A 25,000-nucleotide genomic window follows, 5' to 3' on the forward strand; every position below is an offset into this window, starting at 1 on the left:
CACGGATCAACGCAACGTTCGTTCTGGCAGGCACGGTTGCTTGCACATTCCGCATCGTTGGTGCACTCCGGCCGGCAGTTTGGTGGACGTCCGATGTAGTTGGCCTGGCAGGTACAAGCTGCTTGCGTTCCCACAACTCGACACTGTGAGTTCGGTCCGCACGGTGACGGCAGGCACGGATTGATTGGCTCTGGTGGGTCCCGTTCGACTTCCTTCTTGATGCACCGGATAAACGGATCACCGGTGAAACCTGGCGAGCAGCTGCAGATCGGATTGTGGTTGACCACTTGACAGCGTGCATCGGTTCCGCACGTTCCCGGACAAGGGTCGGCGCACTTTTGATTCAAACATGCCCGATCTTGGCTGCACTCGGAACTCACAACGCATTCAGGTCTGCACGAAGGTGGCGTTCCGATGTAACCCGATTGACACGAGCACACCGGATGACCGTTCACCTCTCTGCACTGACTGTTTGGACCGCACGGCGAAGGAGAACATCCCTCCTGTCTTGGTCGTTCTGTGACTCGCTCCTCAATGCTGCATCCGCGGGCTGGATCACCAGTGTAGCCTTCCAGACAGAAACAGATCGGGCTGTGGTTCTGCACACGGCACTCCGCATTCAGTCCGCAAACTCCCGGGCACGGATCCTTGCATTTGTTGTTGACGCAGGCGCGGAACTTGTCACAATCCGAGTTCTGCACACATTCCGGTCGGCAACCGGTGTACGGATCGCCAAAATATTCCGGCAGGCACGTGCACGATCCCGCTCCGTTGCGTTCCTTACAGACTGCATTCGCTCCACATGGGGACGGATTGCACGGGTTGACCGGCTCAGGAGCGCGCGCTAGATAAGGAGAAATCAAGGGGCCATAGGTTAGGAATCGAACCGCATTGAAAGGAAACTAGAGAGATAGGAGCAAACAAAAACCAATCTTACGGGGAGTGTATTCTGTGCAAACCGAAAACGGATCACCGGTGAAGCCGCGTTGGCATTCGCACACGGGATTGTGCTTGATAACCGTGCAAAGCGCGTTCAGGCCACACGAGCCCACGCACGGATCTTTACATTTTTCATTTACACAGGCCAGATTGGCCGGACATTCGGCGTTTATCATACACTCTGGTCGGCAGTTTGGCGCGCGGCCAATGTAATTGGGCAGACACGAGCAGGCCGGAGTGCTTCCGACCGCTCGGCACTGCGAATTGGGTCCGCACGGAGATGGCACACATGGATCAATAGGCTCAGACACCACAGGGCGTTCTAGAATAGATTTATATACATAACACATAGGGTAGAGAGAAGAAGAAGAAGAAGAAGAAGAAGAAGAGTGTGGAAATGTAGTCACGTGCAGTAGGCAATACAGTCATATAGGCATGCTTACTCTCTTCAGGCAGACACCTGATGAAAGGATCCCCGGTGAAGCCAGGCGTACAGCTACAGATAGGGCTGTGGTTGACGACCTGGCAACGTGCATTCTGGCCGCATGTACCCGGGCAAGGATCTTGACACTTTTGGCTGATGCAAGCCTTGTCCTGGGCACACTCGGAGCTAACGACACATTCCGGACGACAACTGGGCGGAGTTCCGATAAAACCGGTCTGGCAAGAGCAAACCGCGTGCCCGTTGATTTCGCGACACAAGCTATTGGGTCCACACGGGGACGGCGAACACGGATTCAGGGGTTCGTTTTGCTCTACAAGGGTGTATTTACAACAGTTAGTGTGAGAGTATAGAGAGATGTCAACACAGGTAAGCTTACTCGGAGGGGCCGGTTCGTGACAAGCGGACAGTGGATCCCCAGTATAGCCAGAAATGCATGAACAACTAGGCGAATGATTGACCACGTAACACTCGGCGTTGATGCCGCAGACTCCCGGACAGGGATCTTTGCACTTGTTGTTGACGCAAGCCTTGTTACGTGGACAGTCACTGTTGGTAACACATTCCGGGCGGCATCCACTGTACGGATCGCCAAAGTATTCCGGTAAACATGTACAAGAGCCAGCACCATTACGCTCCTTACAGACAGCGTTTGATCCACACGGTGACGGATTGCAAGGATCCTGTCGTTCGTCTCGTATAGGTGGCGCTATAACAGAGTGAGAGGATAGATAACACACACAAAGATATACAAAACACGCACATGCTGGGTAGATATGGTACAAATCGAAGCTATATATTGTTACATGCACTTAATCTAGGTATAGTAGAAGCAACGTGAAACTTTCGGTTCCGTACAAAGGCCACGCTACTTCATACACAGTGTGTTAGTTAAAAGGTAAAGTAAAAAGTAGAGTCTTACTAGGAATATCCATACACCCAGAGAAAGGATCACCGGTATAACCAGACGAGCAGGAGCATACGGGGGAGTGTTTAATCACGTTACAAACGGCGTTCGATCCACATGAGCCAGGGCAAGGATCTCGACATTTTTCGTTGATGCAAGCGAGATTGCCGGCACACTCGGAATTGATCGTACACTCCGGCCGACAGTTGGGAGCACGACCGATGTAGTTAGGCAGACAAGAGCACGCTGGCACAGATCCAACAGCGCGACACTGTGAGTTGGGACCGCAAGGGCTTGGAATGCAGGGATTTTGTGGTTCTTTGGGCTCCGGACGTTCTACAAGGTGGATAGATAGATTCGTTTAGAGATAGTGTAGGCGAGGGAAGGAGTAAGGAAGGTAGGAAGGATCAGCTTACTTTCTTCCGGTAGACACCGTATGAAAGGATCGCCCGTAAATCCAGGCGAACAACTGCAAATCGGGTTGTGGTTGATAACGTTACATCTGGCGTTCAAGCCGCAAGTTCCGGGACATGGATCGATACATCTTTGGTTCATGCATGCCTTATCTTGGGGACATTCGGAGCTAACCGTACATTCCGGTCGGCAAGCCGGTGGTGTACCAATGTAATTCTTTTGGCAAGAGCAAACAACATGCTGATTGACCACGCGACATTCGCTGTAAGGTCCGCAAGGTGACGGTCGACAAGGATCGATCGGTTCCGCTACTAAAATTTTAAAATTTAAATTGTGAGTAAACTTCAAAACGCTGCGAATCAGACAAAGGGAACCTACACTTTGGAATTTCGTGACAAGCGACGGACGGATTTCCGGTGAAGCCGGCAATGCATGAGCACGTTGGGGCGTGATTGGACACGGAACATTCCGCGTTCAAGCCACACATGCCCGGACACGGATCCTTGCACTTGTTGTTCAGACACGAGCGCGTTTTGGGACAATCAGTGTTCAGTACGCACTCGGGTCTGCACTCGTGGTAAGGATCGCCGAAATAGTCCGGAAGACAAGTGCAAGAACCGGCATTATTTCGTACATTGCATTCAGCGTTCACTCCGCATGGCGAAGGGTTGCATGGATTAACGATCTCTGGTTCTCGTTGAACTGAAATAGTTACGATCGAGGTCAAATTTGGAGTTCTACCATTTTCGTGTGAAGAAATATTACTTGGTATAACCATACACGCTGAGTACGGATCACCGGTGTAACCGTCGTAGCATTTGCAGCTCGGTTGATGATTTTGGACGACGCAAGTGGCAAAGGTGCCGCAAGATCCGGGGCAAGGATTTTTGCACTTTTCGTTGATACACGCTTGCATGGAGGAACATTCAGAGTTGGAGGTGCATTCGGGACGACAGTTCGGTGCACGGCCGATATAGTTCGGCAAACACGAGCACGCTGCAGTGTTGCCAACTGGCTTGCACTGCGAATTCGGTCCACACGGAGATGGCTCACATGGATTTCTCGGTGGGTCACTTACCACGGGACGTCCTATTTGAACAATTTTGTTGGAAATTTTAGAAAACGTCTCAAAGTCAATTGTACTAAAAAGCTTACTGTCTTCTGGAATGCATCGAACGAACGGATCACCCGTGAAACCTTGCTTGCAGCTACAAATTGGGTTGTGGTTGGTAACCTGACAGCGCGCGTTAAGTCCGCAAGTGCCTGGACAAGGATCTTTGCACCGTTGACCGATGCAAGCCTTGTCCAGTGGACATTCCGAGCTTACGACGCACTCCGGTCTACAACTTGGTGGAGTGCCAATGAAGTTCGTTCGACACGAGCAAACGGCATGATTGTTTATCACGCGACAATGGCTGTTTGGACCACACGGTGAAGGTTCGCAAGGATTGATGGGTTCTTCGCGTACTGGTGAATTTAACAACAAAAAAAAAAAGTTTGTGAATATTTAGTAGATTCAAATCAATAAATTGAATCAAATAAGTCTTACTTTCTGGTTGGGGTGTGCAAGCGGTGAAGGGATTACCAATGTATCCCGCAATGCAAGTGCAAGTTGGCGCGTGGTTTACCACGTGACATTCCGAGTTGCCACCGCATGTACCCGGACACGGGTCGACACATTTACTATTGATGCAAGAGCGTGTTCGCGGACAGTCACTGTTCATGACGCATTCTGGGCGACAGCCCACATAGGGATCTCCAAAGTACTCCGGAAGGCAAGTGCACGATCCGGCACCGTTTTGTTCTCTACATACGGCATTGGCGCCGCACGGACTTGGCGTACACGGCATAGCCGGCGGTTCGTGGATAACTGGAAAGGTTTTAAGAGAAAGGAGGTTGGTTCGAGAGGTGTGAAGAATGATAGAATGAAAACGAAGAGCCAGATGGACGGTGTTGGTGAACGTGAATCTTACTTTGAATTCGATTGCAACCGGAGAAGGGATCACCAGTGTGCTCGGGATAGCAAGTACACATTGGACTGTGCGACACAACTCTACATTCGGCGTTAGGTCCACAAGATCCGCGGCAAGGATCGACACATTTTTCGTTCACGCATGCCAAATTCATCGGACACTCGGAGTTGACAACACATTCGGGACGGCAGCTCGGAGGTCGTCCGATGTAATTGGGAATGCAAGAACAGACGGCACGGTTGCTTTGCACCCGGCAAATAGAGTTTGGACCGCATGGGGATGGTTGGCAAGGATTGATGGGTTCTTGCAGGATGGGTTGTTCTAAAACACGTAAAACATTGATACAGACAACATATAACAGATAGTAACATGCAAAAGCCTAAGCGGAAGCGAAAACAGATAGGGCAGATCCCTACCAAGCGATAGCGTATGTAGCAAAGAAGCGATAGCGTCGACGACGAAGTCTTACTCGGTTCGGGGGAACATTGAACAAATGGATCACCAATGAATCCAGGATTGCAACTGCAGATCGGGTTGTGATTGACGGTGCGACATCTGGCGTTCAGGCCACATGTTCCCGGACATGGGTCGACGCATCGTTGGTTCACGCATGATTTATCTCGCGAGCACTCCGAATTGATAATACATTCTGGTCGACAGTTTGGAGGTGCTCCAATACAATTGTTTTGGCAAGAACAAACGGCGTGATCATTCACCACCCGACAGATGCTATACGGACCGCACGGTGATGGGAGGCAAGGATTGACGGGCTCGTCTTTTGGTTCTAATACAGGAGGAATAGTTAGACAGATAGTTAGAAACACACACACATACACACCAGATAGGATAGGTCTTACTTTCTATGATAAGGAGATGACAGGCCAGTGAAGGATTGCCCACAAATCCAGTTACACACGTGCAGGTAGGAGAGTGATTATGTACATCACATTCGGCATTCAATCCACACGTACCAACGCATGGGTTAACACACTTGGTATTGACGCATGACTTGTCGTACGGGCAGTCTGAATTCTGAACGCATTCCGGTCTACAGCTAACGTACGGATCACCGAAGTAATCTTTCATGCATGTACAGGAACCAGCACCATTACGTTCTTTACAGATAGCATTTGATCCACATGGCGACGGGTTGCAAGGTTCAATGATTTCATCTCGGTATACGACTATAAATACGATAATGTTGTCATCATGAGTGTCATTTTGCCGTGTATTTCTTTCGGATTGGGAATCATTTAAAAGGGAAGACAACGAGTAACAAGACTTACCGATTGGATTGCATCCAGTGTAAGGATCGCCTTCAAATCCTTCCATGCAGGAGCACTCGGGACGATGGTCACGGGCTGCGCACAGCGCATTGAAGCCGCATGATCCAACGCACGGATCCTTGCACTTTTGGCCGAAACAAGCTCGGTTCGACGGGCATTCCTGATGAGTTTCACATTCTGGGCGGCAGTTCGGTGGCGTTCCGAGCATTCCCGGGACACACGAGCAAACAGCACGATCGTTCAGTTCGCGACATTCCGAGTACGGTCCGCATGGGCTCGGTTGGCACGGATGCACCGGCTCGGCTGGTTTCGGCATACACTGTTCAAACGGATTTCCGTAGTAGTCCTTCAGACAACTGCAGAACGGTTTGTGGTTGATGACCTGGCACTGCGCATTGACGCCACACAGTCCCGGGCAGGGATCTTTACACTTGAGATTGATACAGCTTTGGTCGTGTCGACACTCTTCGTTGCTCGAGCATTCTGGTCTGCAAGCCGGCGGTGCTCCGCGATAGCCTTCCGGACACGAACACGTTGGTCGTCCTTGTATGATTCGGCACACGCTGTTCGACGGGCATTGGGCACACGGATCTTTTGGCACAATTGGCTGTGGCACTTCCTTTCTGCATCCTCTGAACGGATCTCCAACATATCCTCGGCTACATTCGCACACCGGGATGTGATTCGCTATTGTGCACTCGGCATTTGAGCCACACACTCCTGGGCATGGATCTCGGCAGTGTTGGTTTACGCAAGCCAGATGGCTTGGGCAGTCGGAATTCAATACACACTCCGGGCGGCATCCGGTATTGTACGGATCTCCCAGATAAGGCGCGATACATTGACACTTGGCTGCTCCGTTCACATTGGAACAAACCGAATTTTCAGCACACGGACTTGGATAACACGGATCGTGAGGTTCACTTACCACTGGATGCCTCGGTACTTCTGAGCAACCGATGAAAGCATCACCCTCGAACCCTGGACGACAGTTGCAGAACGCGGAATGTGACACAACGTGACACTCGGCGTTTGCTCCACATGCGTTCTCACATGGATTTCGACACTTTTCGTTGATGCAAGCCTTGTCCTGTGCACATTCCGAGCTGAGAACACATTCCGGTCGGCAGTATGGCGGGCTTCCGATAAAGTTTGGTTGGCACGAACACACCGGGCGATTGCGTTTTACCTGACAGATGGAATTCAATCCGCACGGCGATGGATCACAAGGATTCTTTGATTCTACCGGTGGCTCATTCTGTCGTGATTCACAGATTACGAACGGATCTCCCTGTTGGTTTGGTCCGCAGCTACAAATTGGATTATGGTTCAAAACTTCACAGCGTGCTCCAACTCCGCATGTGCCAGGGCATGGATCCACACATTTCAGATTGATACAAGCTTTGTTTTGTGGACATTCGGCGTTGATCATACATTCAGCCTGACATGCAGGAGGCATTCCACGGAATCCTGGCAAGCACGAACATACGGCGTAGTTATCCGGCGTCGTGAGACACTTGCTGTTCGGACCGCATGGGTTTGGATCGCATGGCGTTGTATCCGGTGGTAGATAGGTCTTTTCCGTACACGCAACAAGTGCATCCCCGGTGTGCGTTGGTGGACAGTAGCAGACAGGTAGGTGATTCACCACCTTACAAATGGCATTCACGCCACACACGCCAGCGCAAGGATCTTGACAGCGGTTGTTTACGCACGCCTTGCTGACTGGACAATCGGTGTTGATGACGCACTCCGGTCGGCATCCCACAAGTGGGTCTCCAAAGTAGTTCTTCTTGCAGACACATGCCAGAACGCCGCCCATTCGTTTGCAGTCTGTGTTGGCTCCGCACCGGATCGTGTCGCACGTTTCGAGTGGTGTGTCCTGTTGAATGCATCTTTCGTACGGATTTCCGTAAAGTCCTGGTGGACATGAGCACACCGGGCGATGTTGCTCAACTGCACAGAGTGCGTTATAGCCACATGATCCCGGGCACGGGTCTTGGCATCTGTTTTGAATACACGCTTGGTTGAACGGACAGTCCGTGTTCAGTACACATTGTGGTCTGCAGCGTGGATTGTGTATCGCATCGGGTGTTGAGCACGGGTCACAAAGTGCTACGTCATCGCTGTACACTGAGCAGACACCTTGTGGACCACATGGTGACGATCGGCACGGTTGGCGTGTCATGTTTCTGTCTTCCGGAATTGGTACGCAATGTACAAAAGCATCTCCGGTGAATCCGTTCGGACACTTGCACATTGGTGTGTGATATTCAACGCGACACTCGGCGTTAACTCCGCAAACAGCTCCTCCATTGCAAGGCAATACACAACGACGATTGACACAGGCTTTGTCGGACGGACAGTCGGAGTTCAGTTCGCACTCTGCTCTGCAACCCTTCTTCGGGTCACCCTTGTAGTTGGGCAAACATTTGCAGACGGGTCTTCTGTTTCGTACCGTGCACTGAGTGTTGACGCCGCAAGGGCTCGGATTGCATTGATTGTCGGGAACTCGTTCTTCAAGCTGGAAGCATCTGATCGCTGGATTTCCGGTGAGACCCGCATCGCAGAAGCACACCGGGTGATGTTTTTCAACCTTGCAGTGTGCTCCAGTTCCGCATGATCCCGGGCAAGGGTCAGCACACTGGAATCCAATGCAAGCCTTGTCCACCGCACAATCATCATCCACTCGACATTCGTATCCGTGGCATCCTTCCGCACTTGTTGGATCTCCGCTTAGGCCCGGCGGGCATCGGCAAGCTGGCGATCCATCTGTCAGCACCAAACACTCAGCACCTGGTCCACACGGATTTGGCTCGCAGACCGATCGTGGCTGTTCTACACATCCGTTGTACGCATCTCCAACGTATCCAGGACTGCAGTAGCATTGCTCTCGGCCGTCAACGTTGTAGCAATCGGCATTCTTGCCGCAAGGTCCTGGTCGGCACAGTTCCGTCGTCACGACTGGCTCGTTACAGCTTCGGAACGGATTTCCAATGCTTCCCTCCGGACAGTAGCAGACCGGATTGTGCGACGAATCACACACGGCTCCGAAACCGCATGGGTTCGGTTCGCATGGGTTCTTCGGCTCAATACATCCACGGATCGTGTTCGGGCTCTCGATGTATCCACTGAGACACGTGCACTTGGCAAATCCATTGCTGAGAATGTTACACTGCGTGTTCGGTCCACACGGCGATGGATCACACGGATTCTGCGGCAGTTTACATGCCTCTTTCGGTGGATTGCCTTCGAACTCTGGCAAACAGAAGCAGGATGCTTTTCCGTTGATCTTCCTGCATCCGCTGTTTGGTCCGCAAGGGTTTGGCGTGCAGTCGTCTCCTTCTGGAACTGGATAGAAAAGGTAGGATGTTAGGAATTGCGATGAACTTTAGAGTATGGGTTAAGGAGATACTTACTGCAATTCTTAAACGGATTTCCGGTCAACCCCTTCGGGCAGAAGCACACCGGACTACCGGCGTCGATCTCGCACATGGCGTTCAGACCGCATGGGTTCGGATCGCACGGGTTTGACGGGGGACTGCATCCCACTCTGGCGTCTCCCTTGTATCCCGGTGGGCATCTGCACTGAGGTTTGTGGTTCTGAACGTCACACAACGCGTTCGATCCGCACTGGCACGGCGAAGCACATTGGCCATTGATACAGGCTTCGTACGAGCCGCACTCACTGTTCGAGCGACATCCATGCAGCTGAACACATTCAATGTAAGCATTTCCAGCGAATCCAGCCTGGCAACGGCACTCTATTCCGTGATTTCGTGGCAGGCATTCGGCATTTTCACCGCACGAATCTTCCTGGCATGGATTGATGCAAACGCGGTTCAACCGGTCGCACAGCTTGTCCGGTGGACAGTCCTCGTTGTACTGGCAAACGGAACCTGGCGTAGTCACTACAAGAGGAATCGAGACGACGGTCAGCCTATTGGTCGAGTTCTGAATTTCGAGAGCAAAGTTACCTGGCTGGCATGACACAAAACCGTTTCCGTGGTAGCCTTCAATGCAGCTGCACTCGGAACCGTGATTCCGGTTGATGCAGACCGCATTGTGGGCGCACGGATTCTTCACACTGCACGGCGGTTGACACAAATTTCCGACACAGGCTTCCATCAAAGGACACTCATCGTTCGAGGTGCATTGAACTGGATTTTGGTGGGGTGGTGCATCAGAGATGAAACAAGAAAGAAGAAAAACAAAACACGGGGTGTGGCTTTAAGTACAGAGTGCAGTCACAATTGCAAATATCTACAGTTTTGCAGTTGAAAGATTTTTTTTATACACATTTGGTCTCTTTCTATATAAACTATACAAAACATAACCTGTAAAATTTGTGCTCAAACATATTGTGTGGGACCGAAAGTAAGTGGTGCAATGTTGGTGCATCGGTTATGCGTTGCATTGAGTGATGTGGATGTGGTTTAAAGCGGGTAGTTATTAGTTTCTCTTACTTGGCTTCAGCGGTGTGCACTTGATCGTCGGATTGCCCTCGTGGCCGGCCGGGCACGTGCAAATTGGTCGGTGCATTTTCGCGTGGCACGTTGCCGTCGGCGCGCAGACTCCGTCAAAGTTGCACGGATTCTCGCACAGCTCCATATAGCATACCTCGGACTCGATACAGTCCGCGTCCGACTGACAGGGCTCGGGTATTTTGGGCGTGCCAGGTGGAGCTGTTATTGTTAATTGCGTGAACGTGGGGGGATTAGAATTGAATTAGATATTGGTTTTGGTAGTATCATTTGGTTGCATGTTGCTCCAATCCAACAGTAATTGTTCTTGGTATGCATGATCTAAAGTATACAAGTTTAAATTTTGAATAATATTTACAAAAGGTGCTTCCTAAATTACTGTTGCATTGTTTATAAATCTGTTCAAAATGGTTTAAAGTAGGATTTATTTAGGATTAAAGTTGTAAGTAGTAGTAAGTAGTAGTTAAAGGGTGACAGAGTTAGAGTTTGGTTTAAAAACAATAAGGCTAAAGCGGAAACAAACTGTACAGTAAAGGGTCGAAATCAGAGGGGCACTCTTTTCAAATCAAAGTTCAAACGTGGAAAAAGTAACACAGTGCAGCGTGTCTCAAAACAGTGTGTAGGTGTAGTTGGAGTGTGTGTAGTGCAGAGTATACAGAGTTCGAGTGAGGTGGGAGTTGGAAAAGATCTCAATCACAGGCAGCTGATAATACCTTTTGCGCAGAGTGTGTTAGGAGGTAAACGGTTTGTACATATTGGAAGACAGTGTGCTTGTTTGCATATTTCGGATACTTCACAATCGGAGGAGGTTCGGCACGGTCGTGGTGTTGTTGTTGTTTCGTTTGCATCGCTAAATGTGGTGGGGAAATCTGTGGAAGTGTCTTCCGCAGAGGGAGGAAGACTAGTGGGGATAGTAGTGGAACCTATGTCTAAATCTAGTGCAGTCGATGGTTGAGTTGTGTCGGCTCCGACAGTTGGCACACTTGAGCTTGACCATTCTTGTGTAGTCGACTTTGATGCCGTAGTGCCTTCTAGTGTGGTCTGATCAACAGTTGTTCTATCCGAAGTGGTTAGTACATCTACAGATGTAGTTAATCCTTCATCTTTTTGAATAATAGTCCCAGTAGTGGTTGTTACAGTTTCTCCATCAATGTACTCAGTAGTACGTTTCGGAGTGTCAGTCGACTCTTTAGTTACATAACTACTCTTTGTAGTCAATTCTTGTGTTGTCTGTTCTACAATTGCCGAAGTGGTTCCTGCAGCTCCAGAAGTTGTGATTTCTTTATCTTGTTGTGGTGTGGACGTTACAGTCTGATCATCAATATACTCCGTAGTACTCTTTGATGTGACAGTCGACTCATCAGTCACTCCATCAATATACTCTGTAGTACTTTTCGTAGTGTCAGTCGACTCTTTAGTGGTTCCTGCAGCTCCATAAGTTGTTATTTCTTTATCTATTTGTGGAGTGGACGTTACAGTATGATCATCAATGTACTCCGTAGTACTCTTGGATGTGACAGTCGACTCATCAGTCACATAAACACTTTCGCTTGACAATTCCGGTGTCGTTGGTTCTGTTCTCGACGGGAACTCTGACGTAGTCCGACCATCAATAGCAATACCAGTTGTCGTATCTCCAGATGTAGTGTATCCTTCATCTTTCTGAATGATCGTACCAGCAGTAGATGCTGTAGTTTGTTCATCAATGTACTCTTCAGTACTCTTCGACGTGTCAGTCGAACTACTTGCGCTTGACAATTCCTGAGTCGTCGATTCTGTCCTCGTCGGAACGTCTGTTGTAATCTGATCACCAATAAGTTTGCCAGTTGTCGAGCTGGTTGCTACATCTCCAGATGTTGGAAATCCTTCGTCTTTCTGAATAGTTGTACCAACAGTAGATGCTGTTTGTTCATCAATGTACTCTGTAGTACTCTTTGATGTGACAGTCATCTCTTCAGTCCTGTAACTACTTGCGCTTGTCAATTCCTGTGTGGTCGATTCTGTCCTCGACGGAACTTCTGTTGTAATCTGATCAGCAATGGGTTTGCCACTTGTCGGGCTGGTTGCTACACCTCCAGATGTAGTAAATCCTTCGTCTTTCTGAATAATTGTACCAACAGTAGATGTTGTTGTTTGTTCGTCTGAATACTGTGTGGAAGTCGTTCTTTCTGATGTTACCACCGAATCTTTAGTTTCATATTCCAAAGTTGAACCAATTGGTTCCTGTACATTCGTTTGTGACGTTGATTTTTCGGTAGTACCAGCACTCATGCTAGTTGTGAGACTATCGCTTTCGACTGAACTCTGTCTTATTGTTGACGGTGTCAAATCTTCTAGTGGTACTTTAGTTGTCGTGTTCGTTGTTCGCTCAGAGTACATCGAGTCAGTTGTTTGTTTTTGAGCTACCGTATTAGCCGGTGTTTCTTCTGTCATTGACGATCCTTGTTCCGTTACTGCTTCTGTTGAAATCGATGAATATCTCTTGTTTGACAATGTTGTTGATTCTGACCCTAAAACGTCAGTCGTGTGGATTCCACTCTCAGAAGTATAATCGGTTTCTGATATAGTAGACAGTTCCTCAGTAGGAATCAGAGTAGAATATTCCGTACTCCTTCCAGTAGTTGATAAAACTGTATCTGAACTAGTAGTTTCTTCATCAGTATGAAGTCCCACTGTTGTTGAACCATCATATTTCGTACTGTAATCTCTTTCCAAATCAGTAACTAATTTTGTCGAGAATTCAGTCGAATGTTCCGTATTACGATCGCTTGACATATAAATTTGCGTTGTAGATTCTCCGTTTGATCCTGTTGTTTCCGAAGGAGAGTCTTGTTCTGTAGTATGATCTCTTTCTACACTTGTTGTATCCAATCCTGTTGATGGTTTTCCAGTTGGATTAGTAGTTGGATACTCCGTACTCCTCCCAGTTGACGTAGTTAACAATGTTGAGCTAGTTGCTTCATCTTTAGTTGACGGATCTTCCTGTTCAGTAGTATAATCTCTTTCCAAACTAGTAGATGTTTCCACAGTCGGGAGTTGAGTAGAATGCTCGGTAGTTCTTCCTGTTGACGTAGACACTAGTTCTGAGTCGGTGACACTTTCTGTTGTTGTTCTTTCCCGCTTCGTCGTGTAATCTATTTCTGACACACTACTGGTGTCTTCGGTAGGACTCTGAGTGGAATAATCCGGACCACTTACAGTTGTCGTTGCTTTTGTGAAATCTGTCACTGTTTTATCTGTTGGTATAATACCTTGCTCTGTAGTATAATCTTTGTTTGCGGTAGTAGTAGTGGTGTCTGGTTTACTGAAAGGTTTCTCGCTTTGTACATCCGACACAATTACTTGAGCCGCACTGGTTGCTGCTTCACTTGTGTCTGTTACATCTGACGGTGAACTACTTCCCTTCGTAGAAAACTCATCTTCTACGTACGTAGATGTTTCCAACATTGTTGACGATTTAGTGGAGAGCTTTTCAGTAGTGTAAGCTTCTGTAATCCTGTCTGTTGACGTAGATATTTGATCAGAGCTTGTTACTGATTTGCTTGTAACCATTTGTTCTGTAGTATAATCGTGTTCTAACAGGGTAGATGGTTTACTGATATCTTCGGTAGTCTTGAGAGTGGAATATTCCGTGGTTTGCTCAGCTTCCTTGCTCGATGCAGTTACGTCTGTTTTTTGTCTACTTGTTTCCGTAATCGTAGACATATCTGAACTTGTAAACTGCTCACTCGTGATCGCTTCAGTAGGGTTCTGAGTTAATTGATCCGTAGCTAACGTTGTCTTCAGGCTTGGTGTAGTCACTGTATCCGTCGAGTCTAGTTTATCTGTGCGCTGGCTTTGCTGCTCAGTAGTTATGGTAGTAGAAGACTCATCAGTTGGACTCTTCGTGACATAATCCGTACTTTGTTCTGGTGCAATCGATTTTTGTGTCGAAGTGACGGCTTGCTCGCTTGTAACAGTTTCGTCTGTAGGTTGGCCTCCTGGCTCGGTAGTATCATCTCTTTCTGTGCCAGTAGAAGTGGTTTTCTCAGAGTAATACTCTGTGCGTCTTTCAGTTGAAGTGGTTATCTGTGCTGAGCTAGATGATGTTTCGCTAGCAAAAGGCACTTCTGTACCTTGTTCTGTTGTATAATCTGTTCCGTATCCAGTTGAGGATTTCTCATTAGGAATTAACGAGGAATATTCGACATTTTGCTCAGTTGTTGCAGGTTCTTGTGTTAACCTGGTTGTTGTCTGTTTTTCACCAACAACATTTGTAGTTCCAACACTTTGTTCTGTTGTATAAACTCTATCAAACTTGTACAAACTTGTCGATGGTATTTCACTTGATGTCGAAACACTTTCTGAGCTGGTTACTGCATCACTCATATCTGTTTCATGTTTTGTTTGACTATCTTGTTCAGTAGTTCGTTCGTTGGATGGTTCTGCCACGGAATGCATTGTGGAAGGTTCCGTACTGCTTCCAGTTGACGTTTCTACATTGCTTGTCACGTCAGTTGTTTGCCTATCCGTTTCAGCAGTAACATCGCTTTCTGAGGTGGTAGAGCTGTCAGAACTAGTAAATGGTTTACTGGAGAACTCCTCGGTAGGATTCATGGTGCTATATTCGGTATTTCTTACAGTAGATTCAGATATCTGCGATGAACCAGTCACTGCTTCGCTTGTGCTTTCCACATATTGAGGTTGCTCAGTCGTAATATCTACGAATTCAAAACCGGTAGATGGTTCAGTAGGATTCGTTGTGGCATGCACAGTACTCTTTTTAGTTGACGTCGAAATCTGCGTTGAGCTCGCCACTGCTTCACTCGTTTCTACTTCACCTTGCTCAGTATTAAAATCTCTTTCTACGGTACTAGATGTTTCGCTAGAAGTTTCCTCGTTAAGTAGTTTAGTGGAATACTCCGTACTCCATCCAGTAGACGTTGGCATCTGCGTTGGACTGGTCACAGTCTCTTTTGTGTATGGTTCATCGGACGGTTTGTCAGTAGGATTCACAGTGGAATATTCCGGATTGATTCCAGTTGACATCGTTTTCGATTCATCTGTTGTTTCATAGCTTTGCCTAGTAGTATAATCGCTTCCCAAGGTAGTAGATGATACAGAAGATGTGTCTTCCAAAGAAAGTTGAGTTCTTGTTGTTGTCACAACTGTCGGTCGACTATTACGTTCAGTAGTATTATCTCTCTCCAAAACAGTAGTTTCTTCAGTATTTATTACAGATTCTGTATTTTTATTAGATAATGTGGTTACTTGTATCGAGTCGCTTGTGCCTGTCACGTCTGTTGTTAGGCGATCTTGTGCTGTTGTGTGATCAGTTTCAAACTTAGTTGAGGATTCGCCAGAGGTGGTTTCCTCTGTGGGCTGATTGAAGTATTCCGTGCTTCTTCCTGTTGTCGTCGGTTCTTGTGAGGAGCTAGTTACTGCCTCCCGTGTAGTAGTTACATCTGTTGGAGAACTATCTTGTTCAGTAGTATATTCTCTTTCCAAGTCAGGCGGTTTCTCGCTGGAAGGCCACTCAGTAGTCTTTACAGTTGATTGCGACTCCTGCGTTGCGCTGGTTACTGATTCGCTAGATCCTGTTACGTATGAAGATTTCATTGTAGTGTAATCTCTGTCTAGATCAGTAGATGGTTCACTAGAGGGTTCTTCGGTAAGACGTTGAGTTGAGAATTCAGTGCTTCCATCAGTTGATACAAACTCTTGTGTCGGGCTGGTAACAGCTCCGCTTGTATAAGTAACTTCTACTGGTTTACCACTTGTTGATAGTTCATCAGTAGGATTCACGGTGGAATATTCCGGTATTCTGGTTGACGCTAAGTCTGGTATCCTACTGGTCACTGCGTCACTAGTACTTGTCACATCTGTTGGTTGACTACTTTGCTCTGTAGTGAAATCTCTTTCGATGACGGTTGATGGTCTACTAGATTCATCGTTCACAATACTTTCGGTTGTCGTGAATTTCGATTCTACTAAATCACTAGTGGCAGATGGCTCACTGGATGGTCCTTCGGCTGGATTTACAGTGGAATATTCTGTACTGCTTCCGATTGTCACCGACTCTTGTGTCGAACTAGTTATTACATCGTTTGTATCGGCTTCTGTTACGTCTGTTGTAGGTTCAGTAGTATCTTTCTCCTGACTAGCGGATGGTACACTGGAAATCTCCGCGGAAGGAAGTTGAGTGGAATATTCCGTGCTCACTCCAGTAGATGTAGGAACTTGGGTTGAACTTGTTAGTCTATCTCCTGTCGTTTGACTTCCTTGTTCCGTAGTATAATCTCGTTCTAATTCAGTTGACGGTTTAGTGCTGGCTTGTTCCGTACTTCGTCCGGTAGTCGTAAATTGCTGAGTCGTTACATCCCGCGCAGTTGTACTGTCAAACGATTGCTCAGTGTTCTTAGAACTGATTCGCGAAGCTTCTGTCACAGAAGCCGTCCTGCTTGAGTCGTCCAACTCACTGCTGGTAGTGAGCGTTTGGCTTTCGGTGACGGTTGAAGGATACTCATCGTGCGATGTCGCGTACATTGTCGAGCGGATTGTTGAGTCGGATTCGGAAGGTGTAGTGGACTCGATATCATCAGCTGTGATTTTAGGTGGAGACGTTTCGAACCGGCTGTTTGTTGTTGATGTTTTTTCTGTTTCTGTTATAGGCAGTTTGGTTACGAAGTTAGTTGTTATTTGCTCGCTTGTGTGTGTTGTATAACCTGTGTGTGTGCTATGTACAGCGGGTATCGTTGTCGTGGAGGGATTATCTAAATCTAGGTTAGGTGTTGTTGTTGTTGTTTCTTGTGTGGTTAAGAAAAATAAAACAAAACAAAACTCGTTAATCAAAACGCTGTTAAACCGCGCTGTGGTGCGAAAATATATAATTCTTTTGGTGTATTGCGTGACAAATCGTGAGTGTGATTGTGTTGTGAACGGTGTGATTGTATGTGTGTGTGTTGCGTTTGTGTACGCGTTTCACAAGCGTTTGGTGGTATGCAGCATGCGCTTGAGAGTGGTGGTGATTGTGTGAACTCTTGTGTGTGATATTTTGAAAGTGTTGATGGATTTGCAAAAGCATTCTAAAGAACGTACAGTGAACTGTCAGTCCAGTCAGTCACGTACAGTGTGGAACTTACGGTCGGGGTTTTACCGTCTTCCGATTTGAGTCCTACAATGCAAGCTTTAGCGAGATGAGCTTTTTTTTTTTTGATACAACGAGAAAAGAACAAGCTAGGGCCGAATAGACAGTGGTAATGGTAATGAAGCTAGCTGTATGGAGGGAAATGAGATATGAGGTTAAGGCTGGAAATTGGTTTATGTAAATTAGAGAAGCGTAGACCATCCTTAGCAGTACGAACAGCGCGAATCAGGTTGGAGGCGTGGTTAAAGGCAGCATGGTTACATGGTAGATGTTCGGATTAGCTGTATGGAGCAGCGACTAGAAGCGTATGAGCCGGCTGACGGCTGGTGGGACTTACCTTTGACGCATGCACCGGTTATCGGGTTGCATGGAATGCCTGGTGGACAGTGTTCGCAGCCGGTCGTCACCTGGGACGGTGTGTCCTGCTGGATGCAGTTGCAGCCATCGCATACAGATCCCGACGCACAGTCGGTAGACTTCTGGCATTGGCAAACTGTGGAGAAGAAGGATAATGTTAGTTACATATAAAAGAAAGAGTGCAAGATTCGACAGCTTCTACTCACGCTTTATGCAAACCGGTTCGTGGTTTTGCACTTCGCACTCCTGACCGGCCTCGCACGGATTACCGGCTTGGCACGGGTCCATGCAAACGCCGTTGACGCAGGATCGTTCCACGGAGCACTCGTCGTTGTGTCTACATCCCAGTTCTGCAAAATACACATCAAAGCGTTAGTGCGATTCATGCAAGAGATCCCCCTATCGGATTCGACGAACATCTCGGATCTTTACTGAATGTAATGAAACTACTGAAAAGTTGGGATGGGTTTTCTACTAGCTACTTGAGTACGCATGACCAAGACTACACATTCTACGCAAGCCGGTTGTCGGTAAGCTAAGCATAATCAGCAAGCAATTTCTAAATACACATATACATAAACAGAAGCAAGCAGGAGTGTTTTTTTGTGTGTTAGTGAACAAAGTGGACAAAGTTTCCCAACCACCAGAGTTGTAGATATACACAGATTTATTATTCACAGCTACGTTGTAGAATACAGGAGGAGATCGTTTTGGGGGTTACGAGCCGCGCAGCATGCATCAACTCTCGGAGTTTGTGCGCGGCCGTCTATACACACAACTTCACTATACAGAAGGGCTACTGGAAGAAAGAAGATAGAAAATACCAGAATAATAATGAATGTAGAAGTTTCGATTTGGTTTGTTTTGTACAAAAAGAAACAGACAGTGGGATGCTGCGCTAGAGCAGAATACGACATGAGCTGTTCAAAACAGAAGGTATTTATCCGCTAGAAGAAACTTGTCTTTGTGGGGGAGGTCGACATTCATGCGGCTGCAAGCGTCCAGGCTGCAGTACAATGAGGCCATGGGGCAGCGCAGTGGTGCCACATTGCGAAAGGTAATGATGGTTCTAACAGAGGTGGTGTTGCAGGTGCCATTCAGTTCTCTAGCGATGATTGGCGCTGGGATTCGATCGGAACGGCACCGCGTTCCACGGCGTACGCGTACTGTCGTGAGCTTCGATAGGATTGTAATGATCAGATACAGAGAGCAAAGAAGAGGGAAAGAATCGATAATGGCACTACGGGAGGCCATCCCCGGCTAGATGAGATGAACCCATCGGGAGAAGGTGGATGATGCATTCCGGAAGAGTCGTCGCGCAGGATGAGCGTTCGATACGGCGATGTTCAGGTACTGTGTGAATTGTGGGCACCGCACGAAGCTTCCCAGAAAAAAAAGAGAGTAGGTGTGCTCACGACAGGTCGTACTGCGCGGATCGGCTGCACCGGATCAGCCCCAGCGACGATCGACAATGAGAAAATCTTGTGGACAAATTACCTGATTCTTCTATACAATTTGCTGACCCAACCGGATCTGCTTTATTGCAAAGGCACTTGGGTTGGTGGTTTATGGTCAGGCATGGGATGTTATTGGGACAGGGAGTGCTGACCACACACGGATCGACGCAGACGCTATTGGAGCAGGTTTCATTCGATCGACAGTTCTCTTCAGTAATGCAACTTTCCGGCGTCATCAACGGCTTCATTGTCGTTGCCGAATCATACACATGCGTAACTACCTTCTGTAGATCTTCAGTGGTCACCTGAGTCGTTACTTCTTCGTCAGACGTCACAGTTGACGTTATCCGCAAAGTTGACGTATCCACTTGTGACGTTTCAGTAGCAGTAACCCTTCCATCTCTACGATCAGTACTCGTCTCAGTCACCTCCATCACCTTCGTCGACGTCTTTACCCCTCCTCTAACCGTAGTACTTTCCTCAGTCAGCTCCTCGCTGTAATCATCATCGTTCTCCTCCCCATCGTACGCACTCGTCGACAACGGAATGCTTCGATCACCTTCAGTTTCGTCCTGCGCCGTACTACTAGCTTGCGTTGTCGTACTCTCATCGACGTCGTCCTTGCGATCCTTGACCGGTTTCACCGTCGCCTCTCCGCCGTACACGTACTCGTCGTACCGCTCGGTGGTGCTGCTGCGATTCATCAGCACATCCGGCAGGGTCGTTGGACGCGTTAGCATCGTTGGCGGAATGTCCGTTTCCAGCTCGGTAGTTTTGCGGTCCTGCTTCACCAGCGTATCGACGTGGGTTGGGCTCTTGGTGGTGGGAAGGACGCGCACCGTGGTGAGGTCTTTGTCGTCAAGGGTTGAGATCGTAGTTTGGGGGAGTGTTGGTACGGTTTCGGTTAGCGTTGATGTTTCAAACGTTGGAGCGGTGGAGGTTGAGAAATTCTTGCGAGTAGTTCTTTCTGTAATTGTTGTCTGATCGTCAAACGATGTAGTGCTACTGGTTTGTACGTTGCTATCAGTTATTGATTCTTTCGTATTGGTGTATGGTGAAGTGGTTGTCTCTTCTTGATCGGACTGTTGCGTGAAGCTTTTTGTTGTTGGTTGAGAGGTTTTCTCTGTTACTGTTGCAGTATAACCGGAAGCAGTTGTTACGTCGCTATCTACCTTATTTGTGCTGTCGTAAGTAGTGGGTACTGTCGATGACTTAGAAGTTTCTGCTGTAGTTGCTGTACTTTCGTCATACTTTGTTGTGTTTTCAGTTGAAGAAGGTAGTTCTGAAGTTGCTTCTGTTTGACTGAGTGTTGTTCGATTCTCGTCGTATTTCTTTGTTACACTTGTAGTCGTTCCTTCAAAAACTGTTGTTCGTTCTTCATACTCTGTAGTGCTTCCAGTTGATACATTTGTATCGGTTGACGGAGTGGAAGTAGCCAGGTCAGAAGTGGTTACTTTTGTAACAGTTGGTGAAGTTCCTTCAGTTTCTGTTGTGCGATCGTCATAGTCTGTAGAGCTTCCAGTTGATGCATCACTCTCTGATTCCTTTGTACTGGATGACGGAGTCGAAATAGTTGGTCCAGAAGCAGTCTCTCTCGGATCTGATGTCGTTGGACTCTCTTCGTATTGTTTTGTAACACTTGATGTGCGATCTTCATAATCTTTAGAGCTTTCAGTTGGCACGTTGGTTTCAGTCACTGGTTCTTTTGTACTGATATACGGTGTTGATGAACTCGTTTCATATTGAGTATCAGTTTGGACTGTGCTTGTTGGTTTAGTTGTTGACTCTGATTCTGACCAAGTCTTTTCAGTTCTAGTCTCCGTGGTAGTTTCGGTTTGCCCGATTGTTGTAGGTTTAGTTGTTGACCAAATCTTCTTGGTTTCTTTAGTTGTAGTCACTTCTTGAGCCGATCGATCTGTACTTGTGATGGTCGTATATTGCGGAGATTCCGTACCATTTGAACTACCCACGGTAACCAACAGATTCTCACCGGTCATCGTCGTCGATCGGAACGGTGTTTCGGTGATAGCCGGTGGCGTACGCTCACCGCTCGCTGTCTCCGTAATGGTCGTACTATCAACATCCGGCTCCACCGTGCTGTACACGTCCGATCGATCGATGCCGTCGCCTGTGTACGCGTCTCCGCCGTACTCTTCCGTGGTCGTCGCTGCGTCCAAGCGTCCATCCGTGGTGGTCTGCAAGGTGGTGGAGGTCGTCACTGGGACGCACTTTCTGCCGGGATTGCCCGTGTACCCGGCGGGGCAGGTGCAGACGGGGGCGTGCGCTTTGACGGTGCAGTCAGCCGATTCGCCACATGCAGCGGAGGACCCACCACAGGGATCAAGACAACGGCCCGCTAGACACTGCAACCGTTCCGTGCCGCAGTCGGAATGCTTCGAGCAGCGGCGCGGTGCTTCTTCTTCTTCTTGTTTTTGTTCATCGTGTTTTACTTCTTCTGTAGCTGTGGAGGTAACGTGTATAATTGGTGTGTTAAAAACAAGGTTTGGTAAATACAGGAGGAGTATTTGTTTTAATACACATTTATAATATACAGAGATATAGAGTGAGGAGGGGAGGTTGAGAAGGTACATCGTTGATGCAAGTTATTGGTTTTTTGCTATTATTTACACGTACAGGTCTTGTATAGTAGTAGGTTCAGTAGGGTAGTAGGTATAGGTGGTAGTAGTAGGTAGTGGTAGTAACAGTGAAAGCACAGTAACAATAGTAAGTGATACAGAGTAGTGGAAAGTGTGTAGGTGAAGAGTAAAGAGTGTGAGTGTAGATGAGTATTCAGAATAGAGCTGGACAGCGAACTGGGTTCGGCTGTGGCAGTTTAGGCAGCGTTTTGCACTTGTTGTTTGTTTGTTGAGCCAAATGGGTGAGTGTATTGCATTTTGTTTTTAATGGCAGTTTGATTGTTTCTTTGACAATTTGTTTATTTTCTGAGCATGAGCATGTGTGAATGTTGAGGCGTCGTTAATGTTTTTGGTTGTTGTTGGTATTCCAATTGGCGTTTTTCTTTGGCTTTGGTCATTGAATTTGAACGTTCCGATCGTTGTGGTAGTGTGTAGTGTTGTTGAACGGTAGCACTCTAGGTTGAGTTCAGGTCTCTGAGGGTAGAGGCTCGAGAAATATTTAGACTAATGTACATAGGGTCGGCTAACAGTACGACAGCTGTAGAAGTGACCTATTACGATAATGTCCTCATACTATTACATTCTTCTATATGAAACAGAACAGTAACTTCGGAAGGGAGAGAGAGCAGTGATTGTGACACATACAGAAGAGTAGAGGGGAAAGTTCAGACGAAACAGACAGATGTGGTAAAGGTAGATCTGAAAGTTTGAATTTTGGGAGTGTGGTCCTAATTCTTTGATTGAAGAGAGATACTGGTAGATAGAGGTAGAGCTGTTCTATCATTGCGCTAATCGCCGCTAAGTTGTCTGTGGTGTATGTTACCTTTCAAGCATCCTTGGTGGGCATCTTTCACGAATCCGGGAGGGCAGAATTTACAGATCGGTTTATGGTCTTCGACAAAGCACGGTGTGTCGTCGGCACACTGAGTGCTTTCGCAAGGGTTTACGCACTGATAGTTACGACAGGCGAGATCCGACGGACACCCGCTGTCCCGGAGGCAGATCGACAGGGTCGGACTACAATCCTTCATGCAGACGCAAGCCGGCTTGTGGTCCATCACCATGCAGGCTTTGTCCTCCGGGCAGGCGGGTCCTCGGGTAGCCGTGGGCATACAAGGGTTCAAGCATTTGCCGTCGATGCAAGCCATGTTCGAGGCGCAACCGTCATCTCCGTGACATTCCCGTTTCTCCGGAGCACAGATCAGCTCTCCGTAGTCGTTCACGATGAAGCCGTGCTTGCAGACGCAAACCGGCCGGTGTCGTCGGGAGATACATTTCTTGTTCGGGTCACACACGTACGTGGTCGGTATGGTGCACGGATCGTTGCACTGGCCGCTGGCGTCACATCGCAGTGACTCGTCACAGTCGGCGTCCTTTTCGCACGCGATCGATACGATCTTGGGATCGCTGGGCTTTTGCGTGGTGGCCTCTTTGCATTTGGGATCGGGCTTGCACTCCACATTCGGTCTACCGATGTAACAACTTGGGCACGAACAGCGCGGCCTGTGCAGCACCGTTTGGCACAGGGCATTATCGCCACAGGCTCCCCGCAGGGAGCAAGGGTCGGAACACTTTCCTCCGATACAAGCCTTTTCATTGGGACATTGCATATCGTTCGCACAGGACTCGTCTAGATTTGGTTGTTGTGATGATAATAATAGGATTTTAAGAATAGTACTTGGTGAGTGTTTTTGTGGTGTGAGTGTATGTGTGTAATGAATGTTTGTGTGTGTATGTGTGTCTGTACCTAGTACTGGGGCAAATGTACCAATTGCTAGCCATTCGGTACGTCACTGCTCTGTAAACCTAATCTTCAAGAGGGTGCAACATAGGTCAAACTTGCATCAATACTAATAAAAGATCAATCAAATCGGTGCAAACTTCTATCACAAATACAATCAAATCCCGTGAATTGGTCCATTTACCCCAAAACTCCTCGGTATACAAACATTCGCGAACGAAGAAATTATTTCAAAAATAGTGGAAAAGCCAACAGCAGCGTTATGCCTGACATCTATGGTTTAACTTATATCCAAAAATACTAAACTAAGTAACGGGTTAAACTCTGAGTCTGTTTTGTGTGGCTACCAAAGTGCGGGAACTGTGGACGCTAGATTGGAATTCCGAGCACGTGGAACGTCCTCTCGGTACGTTTCCGGCCGCTTTCTCACAATAACAGTACATCCAACACATGCGCTCTGCCCGGGGAAGACACGATTTGATTTGGAAAAAAACTAATAAGTTCAAACCGGATCGACTGCGTCATCGAGGGTCGACTGGAGATTTGGTTTTTATTTTTGGAAGGAATAAAGGAAAGTAAGTGAAATGTATAATTGTTTCGTAAGAGAAAAAATAGTTTGAAGAAGAGATAGAGTGTGAGAAGAAAGGGGAAAAACAGAAATCGGTATGTACAAGTGAAAACTTATTCTTAGCCAATTTGCAAACACATCATCTCATAGTACTGACAAACAGGAGTTAGGAAAAAAAACTAAGATAATAAAAAACAATACATAAGAAGGTAAAACCCAACATCAAAAAACATAACAAACTTGTTTCTTTTTTTCTGTGTGCAGGAGTGTGTACACAGCCCGAGCCTAACACGTGCAAGCAATGAACAACTATGTGAGAAGTGCCCCGTCCACAGTTCCCAATCTGCCTGGTCTTTTCCAAAAGTAACAAAAACAAAGGGGAAGTACAAAACTATTTTCGTGAAATAATTTCTTTGTTAGCGTGTGTCATATTAATACTAAAACTAGAATTAAAAAATATATATAAAAAAAAACAAATAAAACAAAAACGCTTCAAATAACCACTAATAGCTAAAACGAATTGTGTGTAGAGTTTTTGCTTTTTGTCGGTTGATGTTTCCGATCAATCGCTGTGAGAGGACCGTGGGATGACGCTCTTTTTTCGCATTTCAAGATTTGTATGATGTCGCAAACACCCGGCGTGGAACCGACCCTGGCGAAGGTCCCAGGG

The 25,000-nt window shown here is 47.4% G+C and overlaps 1 protein-coding gene across 1 annotated transcript; it reads right to left on the minus strand.

Moving 5' to 3' along the window:
- Window positions 1–4: 4 nt before the first annotated feature.
- Window positions 5–23,712, minus strand: LOC120415462 (zonadhesin-like; the record flags this gene model as incomplete). The annotated part of the gene is made up of 20 exons (XM_052711539.1): window positions 22,845–23,712; window positions 19,426–21,846; window positions 18,135–18,278; window positions 17,909–18,064; window positions 10,428–10,646; window positions 9,381–10,121; window positions 5,962–9,312; window positions 5,533–5,859; window positions 5,145–5,459; window positions 4,676–4,996; window positions 4,252–4,572; window positions 3,858–4,169; window positions 3,468–3,791; window positions 3,081–3,404; window positions 2,705–3,013; window positions 2,304–2,624; window positions 1,761–2,090; window positions 1,383–1,694; window positions 938–1,261; window positions 5–844 (listed from the first exon to the last, which is right to left on the minus strand). Coding segments are annotated over exons 1-20 (12,499 nt in total), but the record flags the coding sequence as incomplete, so codon positions are not given.
- Between the last annotated feature and the right edge of the window lie 1,288 nt (window positions 23,713–25,000).

The sequence above is a fragment of the Culex pipiens genome, unplaced genomic scaffold (assembly GCF_016801865.2).
Source record: "Culex pipiens pallens isolate TS unplaced genomic scaffold, TS_CPP_V2 Cpp_Un0106, whole genome shotgun sequence".
NCBI classification, from domain to species: domain Eukaryota; kingdom Metazoa; phylum Arthropoda; class Insecta; order Diptera; family Culicidae; genus Culex; species Culex pipiens.